We start from the raw sequence: 11,289 nt of genomic DNA on the forward strand, positions 1-11,289 counted from the left end.
GCTATGAGCCTGTAATTCCCTCGTTTCAAAGTGTGAGAAGTTCAATGATGCCCACAAAAGACAGACCAGGGTATTCTGACTGGGTGTCAAGTTCTCTTGACATTATGTCTGGCTTGGTTGCACCCATTTTGAACTTTCATGCTGACCGAGTGGAGAGCCTAGGCAATCCTTCCACCACTCCCTCTCTCTCTCTCTCTCTCTCTCTCTCTCTCTCTCTCTCTCTCTCTCTCTCTCTCTCTCTCTCTCTCTCTCTCTCTCTCTCTCTCTCTCTCTCTCTCTCTCTCTCTCTCTCTCTCTCTCTCTCTATCTATCTCTCTCCCACTCTCTCTCGCTCTTTCTCTCTTTTTTTCTCCACCCCACATATTTCTTTGCTTGCTCCCTGGCCTAGCCTGTACAGTTTCTCATGGTGAGCTAATGGCCAGCACATTGATCATGCTTGCTCGACCTCTAAATTGGGGTCAACCACAAAAGAGGCCCTCTCCAATGTCAGGAAACAACTGCTGTCATCTGTGCATGTTTTTCAGAAATAATTTCTTCAGTTTTTCTTGGTTTAACATGTCCTAAAATTATGAATGGTGGCATATTTGTTTACCTCTCTCTTTAACATGGATTATTACTCCTACCCCATCTCTCTTTTTTCTCTATCAAAAAATAATATTTTTATTTTCCCAATGATTCTTATAACATAACTCTATGAACCAAGGGCTTTATTTACTAATACTTTAATTATCACCGTAGGCATGCTATATGGAAGAGACAGGTATAAAATACATGACAGCCTCTGTCCTCACTGCCTGCGAGTTTCCATGGAAACGGCTGATAGAGTATGTTATCGATCGCTGTGTCCAGTCGGAATTGTGTAGCCCCCTGAACCGACTTTTTTTCTGCAGTGATGGGCGTGGATCAATATCCCGATATTGTATGCTTTTCTCGCCTTCCGTCCTCCATAATAGCAAAACGAGAGAAAAAAATAATTGGAAAATGTAAGATATAGTATTTGAGTCGAATTTTTATGGTAAAAAAAAAGACTTTAAATTAGATGGCATAAAAAGCAGAATGTATTTGCAGTGCTCCAGGATCTTAGCGACAGCGTTGGGAAACGTTGTTAAAGAAAAGGAATGCGCGATTCCGAGGCCTTTAGCATTCTGTGTCATTCTGTCACTGTCATTCCCAAATCAAATGCTAGCAATTGAGGCACAGTGTATTGTAACGGCACAAGTGGTCTATAATTTGTATCCATTTACTCAAATCTCTCTATTCCCTATTATTCGAATAAAAATTGTCAAGCAACCGTTATAGGACAGCCAATTCATTTCTTTTTAAAGTAATGGTGTGAAAGGAACCGCAGCAGACCGGGGGGAGCTCGTTTAAATCTCGCCTGAGGGATCCCCCAAGCTAGGGGTCATGGTTGAAGTCATGGAGCGCCGGATTTAAAGGTGGGCGCTCCTCAAGGTGTCTCTGTCGCCCCGAGGCACGGTCATCACAATTCCTAGAGAGGCTGGAAATGAAAGTATACTGAGGACAAAGGCTTTTGGACACTTCTGGAGAAATTAGCCGAGGAGCAAGTGATGGTAAGCCACCATCTTCTTCAACAAGAAGTCACTGCTCTTTCCAAGGTTCTTTGCCAGGTTTGTATAACAATTCATCTCACTTCCATACATGACCTTCTGATATTCCAATACAAACGATTGATAAGGTGATAAGGTGCTGTGATTTTCATAGCCGAAATGATACACCCGGACCTATAACAAGAAAGTAAAGGAACAGTACATTCATTTTAAAGCTGTCAAGTGGAATTTTAGAGTGTGCTCCTATATTTCACTGTTGGGCCCTATTTTTTTACAAAAGGTATGAGGTAGGCCTAGAACGCATTTTATTTACACTGGCAGTGTTAGAGATGTGTGGTTTTACCCTGTCCATTTTCTCATTCAACACCACCTGATATAATATACAGTCTCCCCCTCTACACACAGTATGTCAATATGTTTGGTCTTCACTGGGAGGAATGTGCCCTTAGGCTCCCATATGAAATTAGCAGACCAGTCCCTTGTTGACTCCTTTCATGCCCCCCACTCTTAATGCTTTGTATGCTATTGCATCAATATTTCAGCCACAATTTAGTTGTAGTTGTGCCACATGTTACAGGTCAATTGTGATGGTGATACTGTGATACTGCAACAGTGTGCCTGATCTACTCAATATACGTAACCAAAGACGTTTATGGCTTTGCGACACCTGCACCTTTCCGTTCAGGATCCAATGCGATTTTTCAGGAGCAGTATGTGTTTTAACATAGCACCAAGGTGATAAGTTTAGCTTCTCTAGGGCCTAAATTAATCTGTTCTTTTACCGGTTGGCTCTAGTAGGATTGGACTTAATTTAAGGGTTTAAAATGTTATGTTTTATACATCTGTGGCTCCAAACAGGTCCTAGTGGCAGTGTCTGAGGCGAGCCCATCTCCATGGCTGTCTTTGGCTAGCCTTGAGGTGGGTATAGCGCTGTGGGGTGGACTGTTGGAGAAATGGAAATCACCCTGTGTTTGTGCACAGCGGTGGGGAGGAGGGAGCAAGTGGGAAGCAAAGTGTCTGCCCTTGCATCCTGCTGAGATGAAAATCCTATTCAGCCCGAAGTGAAGGAAACAAGAGCAGGGCAGAAGTCAGCATCCACAGGCTTCTTGCATGAAGGAGAGAGAGAGAGAGAGAGAGAGAGAGAGAGAGAGAGAGAGAGAGAGAGAGAGAGAGAGAGAGAGAGAGAGAGAGAGAAGAGTCAGGGAAGGTAACTTGTTTTTCCCCTCCAGCCTAGTTGTGTGAAAACGGTCAAAGTATGGGACGGTGAGACACTGCCCCTGTCTGAACTAAGCATAGTGCAGTATACAAAGCGGTAGCACAGGGGAGACGTTTTCTAGTACTGAAGAAACAGAAAATGTCGAGAAATGATTAAATACGGCCTACATTTGAAAATCACATATTTACATATAAGATTGGAAGAGCTTTTTACTTCATGGTCTTTGTAGACCTGGCCAACATTAAGACTTTATATTTACAATATGAATGTGCTACTAAATACAATTACATTTTAAAATATCCTTAATCTAAATGTACTATTCATCTTTTGAAAATGTCTTTGAATAACAGTTATCATTTTGTGGGGCATTATTCACTTATGTACCTGTGTGAGATTCCTTCGGTTAAACTCACCACTATGGAATGTAAAAGGAAATCCAAAGTATTTTACACAAACTGCCTATGCTTATTTACTATACCATTCACAATACCATTGTAAGGATTAGGTCAACATTCGCTTCAGCGCTGTAGTGAAAATCTGTTGTAACAGATGTGTCAGCCCAAGTCATCTAACCATCAGCTTGCATTTTCTCCTGTCCAGCCTAGGTTCGCTAGCGTATAGGTACAGCAGTCAGTAGTTATTCATCATCCATAATGTTAACGATCACAGCATGTCGATAGCAAACCCAGGAGTTAAATGAGTTTGTGCACTCAGCTACGCTTGTGCTCGCGGTTCAAGGTCACCCCCTGCACCCTGACAGCAGGGATGATTCTCAGGATAGGTTAGAAGACCACACATCTCTCCTCAAGGTCAAGTTTGCCACTATTTAGAACAAATAAATACATAAAGCACTCAATCTTGTGAGTGAGTAAAGTACGGGCCAGGACCTTGGCGGGGATAACGTTGGTAACAGCTCGTATATTTTGTCCTTTACTTGTATTTCAGGTTGACGTTAGTTTCATTGACGAGGCCCCTTAGATTTTAAAGCCCTCTAATGGTATTGAATGTTACATTTTGCATAGATTTTTTGGCCATGCAAGAGCACACCGTTGTACAAAGGAGTCTTCTGATGAAAATGTTTATTTCTCATTTCTACCTAGACCAGCTGTCTACATTTAAGCTATATGTCCTTAAATACGCTTGCAAATTCACCATAGCCAAAACTGCTTTTCACATATGGATGAAAAAAAAAGAGCTTTGTGTTTGACCAAAGCGGGACAAGACAGCACGCGTGGCGAGAGGATACACTTGATTCGGAGTCAGTTAGCAACTCATGCCTAGCGTCATGGACAATAGGTGAGGGCAAGTGTCTCCCTCCCCTCCCCTTTTTTCTCTCTCTTTGCATGTTTTCCCCCAGAGACACAAGCCGGGGGCTGGGTGCTCTGATGGCCAAGCGTGACATTTAAACCCCTGCCCTCGGATGGCTTTAGGGGAAGAGGGGGTTGGGGGAATGGAAGGGGTGGATGTGTAGTGAAGGTGGGGGTTAGAGGTCCATCTGAGCACATAGAGAGACAGAGAAAAAGGGGGTATGTCCAGAAGCTCACCCTGGGACCCCCTTCCACCACCCCAACCCCCCCCCCCCCCCCCCCCCCCCCCTGTAGAAATCCTTGGTGTCAGAACTTGGGCGCCATTGTGAGCAGGCCAGCAGCTGAAGAAAAGATCCCTTTTGAGTAAACAATTCAGCTGTCTACTCAGATCACAATAGAAGCACATCCCATTGCTTTGAGCATCTGTTTCAAGTAGGTAGACATCTCCGCTGACCATATACAACCATCGGCTAAATCCCTGAATCTGTTAGCTTCCCAAACACCTGCTCGCAGAGACCCTTTTCACATTTCTAATTCAAATCAATAATATGACTCGGTAGTGTCACATACAGGCAATGGTGATTCTGGTGGTCAACTGCATTGTATTCAATTGAAACAAGCTACTGGAAGGTGTCCATTGATGTGTGCTGTTGATGTATGCTATAAAACATGCCTTACCATGGTTCATACGCCATTGTATGCAGGTTTTAGTCTATCATCCTGACATTGTACAGCCAAACATCGCCACCTTGTGGTGAATTTGAGGAACGTAATTCAACAGCAAATTACTACATTGTTTTATCCTTGGTGCTATCTTCACATACATTTTGTTGGGAAAGTCATATTTTTTTCTTATTTTGAATTGATGTCAGATTTACTGTAAACATATTTATTCAGATATCATCCATTCAAAAGGGGTCAGCCTGATTTGTTTATGTTCTATATATTTTTATCTATGGTATATGATAAGAAGCCTCTCTTGCTTCTCATGTACATGGTACCACAGGGTTATCCACTATTCCATACAGGCGTTCATCAGCTCAGAAACATTTGCTGCCCTTCTGGCAAGGTCAAACAGGTCACGGTCTCTGGGATGAATGTCCAGTCCCCCCACTCTTTCTCCTAAATCGCAAAACCCCTCTGGGGGCTATAGGCCCTGCAGGCATAATCACAGCACTGTATATGCTGTCAGAGCCACCCTTTAATCAGACCCAGGGATTGACAAGGCTGTCTGTCTGTCTGTCCGCACGTCTGTCTGACAAGGGCTTCCCTGCTGATCATATGGATAGCCCTGGCCTTCTCGTATTGACTCAGGCTCCCTAGTCCTAGCCTTAGATGGGGAGGGGGCCTGAAAAACAGTCTTGTGTTTGACCAGCTGATTGATCTGTTAACATGAGTGGTTCAATGTGTGTCCGTGAATTTAATTTCTGAATTCATTTTATTTCCAGACGTGTGTACAGAAATAATGCAGAGGGATATACAGTAGGGAGGATCGGATGGTTGAGGTGAAATTTATTGAGACAGGGCTTTTTAATGCTTTTGCTGGATGTGGTTTTGATGTAATCAAGCACTATACAGTAACTTGAAAACATTTTTTAATTTACATTTGTCTTATGAGTGAATATGGCGATAATTATAGTTATAATAGCTTCATAAATCTATTTTCATCCCATTAAGCAGTCAACTGCCAATGATTAAAATACCATGAAAGCAATCGTATTTTGAAAAGACCTTACATAATGCACACTCAACGCAATATAAAGCAAGATTGTAAGATTAATTTGCCAGTTAAAATGTTTACTATTGGTGGATGCCAATGTTGTATGCGGGGTAGATGCTATTCATCATAGATACATAGGTAAATAACTACACTATATTGTTTAACACTACAGGGGAGTTTATTTTTAACTGTCGTTGCATTTCATACCTTATCAATACAAGCAGAAGCCCTGCTGTTTAAATGGAAAATTATTGAAAAATGCCACCATTGAGTCAATATAAGGTTGGCTAACCCAGATTCATTTCACAGCTCATAAAGATCGCCAATTCACTGCTGTGTGTGCGTATTGTCAATGGTGCAGAGGGCATGGCACTGGATTTTGCAGTCCATTCCTCTTTATACTGGAATGTTATCTCCTGTGCCCATAAAAAAAACAGAGTCAATGACATAAACACATTCTTCAGTCCTGGAGACAAAGCCCTTACGTTTGGTTGTAAGAGTTGATTTGATGGATGCTTGCTTTCCCCTCCATCTCTCCCTAGACTGATGGAGAGAGAGAGGGGCCTGTTTGGATATGCATCACAAAGGCTTCCTCCAGTATTGATCTGCAGTGGGTTAAGGCAGTCTATCAGCAAATGTCCCTCTCTGGGAAAAACAACATGAGATTAAAAACACACAGCCGACCGTCCAGGCGGCAGGTTGCTGATGGCCCCTTATCTCTGCCCAAAGGTCAGTGTGTACAGATATAATCCACTTTCACTTAACAGCCTAATTTAAGACACATCGCATGCAAATGTAGTTAAGTCTCTCCCTCTGGAGCGCTATCATTTTCTAACTATTCAGTATGTTTGTCAATTTCATGATTTATGTTTGCAAACGTGTCAGAAACAGAACCAGTTTTGCAGACAGGAAACCAGGGCTCTTTAATCTTACCAACAGTAGCGAGAGCAAGCTTTTTTCCAACCACAAGATGAATGCAGGTGCGACCAGGTTTGTTGCTGAAATGTGTAAAAGCTGCTGCGCCTAAACTAAGACTTTTGTTAAAAACGAAATAACTTTTATTTTGAATCAACATAAATACAATTATTGTAATACCAACATAAGGCTTACCAACGTAAGCACATTAAGACTATATGTAATTATAAAGATACCGTTTGGTACATAAATGTTAAGTAACAAAATATGTAAACCTATTACATTCAAAAATCAACAGAAAACAACATGAATAGCAGTGTTATCCACACTCCATCTTATTTTAGAAAGCAACCATTGAACTAACAGTATTAACAAAAATAGGTGGACAGTATTTTGGAATCTCACAGAGAAGAGCAACTGAATAAGGGACTTAAGTTACATTATACTTTGCTTAAAAACTAGTATTTTCCTAAAAATATTTCCAACTGAGGAATCTAGCATGATGTTAGTAACGCTCTTTAGGTTCACTGAACTTGCGTCTCTTTGGTGCCACAGATGGGACCTCTTGGCTGCAGGGGAACTCAAACTGGGACATCTACCAATCACAGAGGAGGTGATCAAGTCCACAGTTAACACAAGAGTTTGCTGCAATTTTAGTTGAGCTATTGGGGGGAATACTATGTTCAAACAATGGGTTAAAAATTCCTATTGAACAATATGGAAACTAATTATTTAAATTGGTGCTATCGAACCTTTCAAGCTAACAAATACCACACTACATGCACCATGCTATACAGAAGGACTGAAGCAATGGAATTTTACGTGACAACAACCAATATGCTTACCATTTTTTCTTGGACATGGGAGGACTTCATCTTGCTGACGCTGTGCACCTCTGTTTTCCCCTTCCTCTCCTGCACAGGAAAAAGACACGAGCAGTAAATCACACAAGTGAAACCCAGCCAACTCAAAAGAACTCAGTAACTACCTCCGTTGTTACTACAACCCACCATTAATGTTTTCAGGTCATAGAAAACACATTTAATTAGCTGTAACTGAGGGGATTAAAAAACAGAAGTCATGTGAGAAGAATAAAATGTAAACTGACGGTAGTCGACTGGATGACACGTCCACTCCTCGTCCTGCTCAGGGTCATCTCCTGGTCAGAGGTGTTCTTTACCACCATGTCCATCTGAGACACGGTGATGAGGGGAAGTGTCAGGATTACTGATATTGAATAACATGGAGCCTTTCAAGCTCTAATTCCTGTTTTCACTGTGACACAACTGACACACTCACCTGAGAGCGTTCCGTGGTTGTCTCGCATACTTCAATATTCTTTTGGCAGCTCACCAGGATATCTGTCAAGGGAGTTGTGTGAAAAAGACAGTACAAAGTGAGATGGGCGTCAGACTGCAATTGATAGGAAATGCACTGTCTGCAACTGAGTTTGGCAAGGAACAGCTATGTGGAGCTCTTACCCGAGTTGTCAAAGTTAAGGTTGTTGTTTGGATCATCCACGTCCTTTATGATTGGATCATACATTAGAAATAATGGTAAATTAAACACCTGGTGATGTCTGGCTATTGTTAGTGATGTAATTCTTCTACACCCATTATACTGCATTATGTTAAACCTTGTAATATACTCAGAGCTTGATAGACAGAAATGTTGACATAACTTACTATTGTTTATCACATAGAACTGTGTCAGCTCTATGTAAAATCTATTTTCCTTTCCAGGGAACCCAAGGTCTACCTCATACTTGCTGATCTGTCTCACAGTCCCCTCCTCCGCCATCTTCAGCGTCCACTTGTCTCTGACACAGACAGGTTTATCCTCATCCACCTGTGAAAAGTGGGTACCATAACTGTCAATCGATTCGCATTCAGACAGCAGTAGCATTGCAGTCATTTGATGCATATTCAACTCCTTATTCAAAGTAGCATTCAGTATATTCGAAAACCCGGTTCAAATCGCCCCCACGTCCAGCCTTACCTGTTCGAGCCTTCCTCTCTCTGTGGTCACGTCCATCTTCAGTGTGTGGAAGGGAGTGGCCACTTCACCCATGGTCAACCTGACAGGTTCCTTTTCAAACTCTATACTGTCGCTGTCTCCTTCCTTGAAGCCAGGAGGCTGGTAGTCTTCGGGGGTAACTGAGATGGCACACACACACACAAATGCTAGACCACAAAATAATAAATAGACTCTATACAAGAGGTACACTGAAGAGGGGTGTTGCTTACCGTTGTCATAGTAGGATAGTTTCATATTGAGACAGACACTGTCAGGCAGGGGACCCAGGTTTTGCATAAGCGTATAGAGCTTACGCACCAGCAGGATGCTGGCCTTCTTAGTGTTGCCGCAAGCCATCATGGACACTGTATTACTGTTTTTGCTTAATGGAAAGGAAATATTTTCGAAGATAAAAATAATTGTCATGAAATATTAACCGATTGCGGATTTACAAGTCAATAAAGCATCAAACCTTTCAAAGTCCATCTGAGGTCCCTTGTCAGTGTACTGTATCCTGAACTGGTAGCATTCTGTTACCTTCTACAAATGGTTAAGACCAAAAACAAGTCAAAGTAAAGGTCTTACCGTCTAGAATTGTGGTGATTATTATCAACATAATGTTTGATGTTACCAAGGTTTGCATCTTACCTTTGGATTATCTTGATCTGTATATATCTAGAAGGTGGCAGGTGAACACAGATTTAATGAAAACAACAAATGATTAAATCAAGGTTCACTTGCCAAAACATGAAATTATAATAACTTGTATTTAGTTTATATTAAACATAGTTTCATGTTTTGCATGTACTTACAGACAGGACCACCATTCGCAGCTATCAGATGGACAAGAACATGCATCAAAATATGTGACAAAAAAACAAAACATACCTAACTCAGTTATTCTGTCCAACAACTCCATGTAATGACTTACATATTTCCGCTGAAGGGCATCAAAACATCCTTGCATCCTGTCCGGTAATGTTAAAAACCAAAAGAAGAAGAAAAAAAGAAAGAAAAGTGAATTTATACTGAATGATCTAACATTTCAAGGGAACACTTCCATTCAGACAGACAGAGTGAGTGACTCATCAAAGTGTCCTGACACTGTTGCTTTAAGACCAGTGTGATCTCGCCAAGATAGAATTTCACTCAGTCTCCTTCTGGCCTTTGAAACATGATAGAGCTTTGGCTCAATATCATAATCATAGGCTATTGATTTTATAATGTCCTACTGAGACTAGATACTGACCACTGTACAATCTGACTGGCACCAGGGCAGCTGCGCTCCTCCCTAAGGATCATCACTTTTTGCTCTGTGGGAGAGGTGGAGGGATGGCAGGAGAAAATGCAAGCAAAAGATATCTCTAAATCAGATTTCCCAAATGCTCCATTCAAGATTATACAGTGGCTTTAATAGTAATAAACATTTGGATACTGAAAAAGTATCCAGTAACAGACAACAAATACTAAGCGAATAGAATAATTACAAGTGTTTCTTGCCTTCAACATATTTGCTTCCATAAGCCTTCTCTGGGAAAAGACCTCTGAGGTAGGTGATGCTAGACACTGCAATGGCAAGCAGTTTCTTCACAACAATCAAAGATTGCTGCTCTGTGGCAACCACATTAGGCAGTAATTGAGTACCCTAAAAGTGAAATAATTTACGTTAAAAAATGGGATGACATTAGATTAAAAATAAGTCAGATAAGACTGTATTTAATTGCCAGGTTGCCCAAAACCAGCTCCTAACTAGCTAGCTAGGGAACTTACTTGGCCGGTCCTCAGACGTTGCTCACATGCCATGTCAGGACAAGTTGTCAGAGAAAGTTGTCTTTAATTATGATCTACAAATAATCAGTTATCAATTCACAGGATTCAGCAAGAAATTAGAATGAGAGCTACACTGAAAACAAGGTGAAACTTAAGCTAGGCTATCTTAAGTTATCTAGCTAGCTAACTAAGTAGGCAAAGTTAGTCTAGCTAGCTATATGCCTACAGTTCTATCCACAGACAACACATCTACACACATTACATTGCCTGGATAGCTCACAAAGGACAACATTGAACCGAGTGTCTCAATTGTCTATCTGAAAACTCAAACACAACTGACATAATTGTGTTATTTTGAATGTCTACCTGCAATGTAGCTAAACTGCACGCTTTCTGAGGCCAAAATCTTTCCCGCGGTAGGGCTGCAGACAATATACCTGTCCTTGTTCACCCGCCTAAATTTTTACAGCTGAATGAGCCAATCAGAAATCAAAATATGTACCGTTATTTACATCGTTTAAACTTTCCCTGAACGAAGTTTTGATCTCTGATCTTTGTTGAACTACATGTACGTTTGTATTATTTGAATTAATAAATTAATAGTTTTTGTGGCTTAATGCAGTGCAGCCCCAACACCTGGCGGTGACCCTTATCTCACCACTGCGACGTTTTTGGATGAAGTACAGTCAATCACAATTTCTTTACGATTTTTGACCTTTGGTTGGCTGTTGTTGTAAATAGAAAGATAGGTTTCCATTCGCCCATTGGCTACTGTAT

The 11,289-nt window shown here is 41.2% G+C and overlaps 1 protein-coding gene across 1 annotated transcript; it reads right to left on the reverse strand.

Annotated features, from left to right (window-relative positions):
* Positions 1 to 5,602: 5,602 nt before the first annotated feature.
* hormad1 (HORMA domain containing 1) lies at positions 5,603 to 10,731 on the reverse strand. Its single transcript, XM_047036549.1, has 15 exons — positions 10,513 to 10,731; positions 10,243 to 10,387; positions 9,992 to 10,055; positions 9,674 to 9,710; positions 9,555 to 9,575; positions 9,391 to 9,417; positions 9,215 to 9,282; positions 8,973 to 9,124; positions 8,725 to 8,882; positions 8,485 to 8,574; positions 8,208 to 8,250; positions 8,026 to 8,087; positions 7,835 to 7,918; positions 7,572 to 7,640; positions 5,603 to 7,321 (listed from the first exon to the last, which is right to left on the reverse strand). Exons 1-15 carry the CDS (start codon positions 10,543 to 10,545, stop codon positions 7,232 to 7,234), a joined length of 1,143 nt encoding a protein of 380 aa, XP_046892505.1. The 5' UTR covers positions 10,546 to 10,731; the 3' UTR covers positions 5,603 to 7,231.
* Positions 10,732 to 11,289: the final 558 nt, after the last annotated feature.

The sequence above is a fragment of the Hypomesus transpacificus genome, chromosome 2 (assembly GCF_021917145.1).
Source record: "Hypomesus transpacificus isolate Combined female chromosome 2, fHypTra1, whole genome shotgun sequence".
Taxonomy (NCBI): domain Eukaryota; kingdom Metazoa; phylum Chordata; class Actinopteri; order Osmeriformes; family Osmeridae; genus Hypomesus; species Hypomesus transpacificus.

Excerpts from the sequence above, each read along its gene's own strand:
- hormad1 (XM_047036549.1), bottom strand. The coding sequence starts at position 10,545 with ATGGCATGTGAGCAACGTCTGAGGACCGGCCAA. Across the intron at positions 9,283-9,390 it reads CAGATCAAGATAATCCAAAG|AAGGTAACAGAATGCTACCA; the intron begins GTAAGATGCAAA and ends AACCATTTGTAG. Across the intron at positions 8,883-8,972 it reads ACTATCCTACTATGACAACG|TTACCCCCGAAGACTACCAG; the intron begins GTAAGCAACACC and ends GTGCCATCTCAG.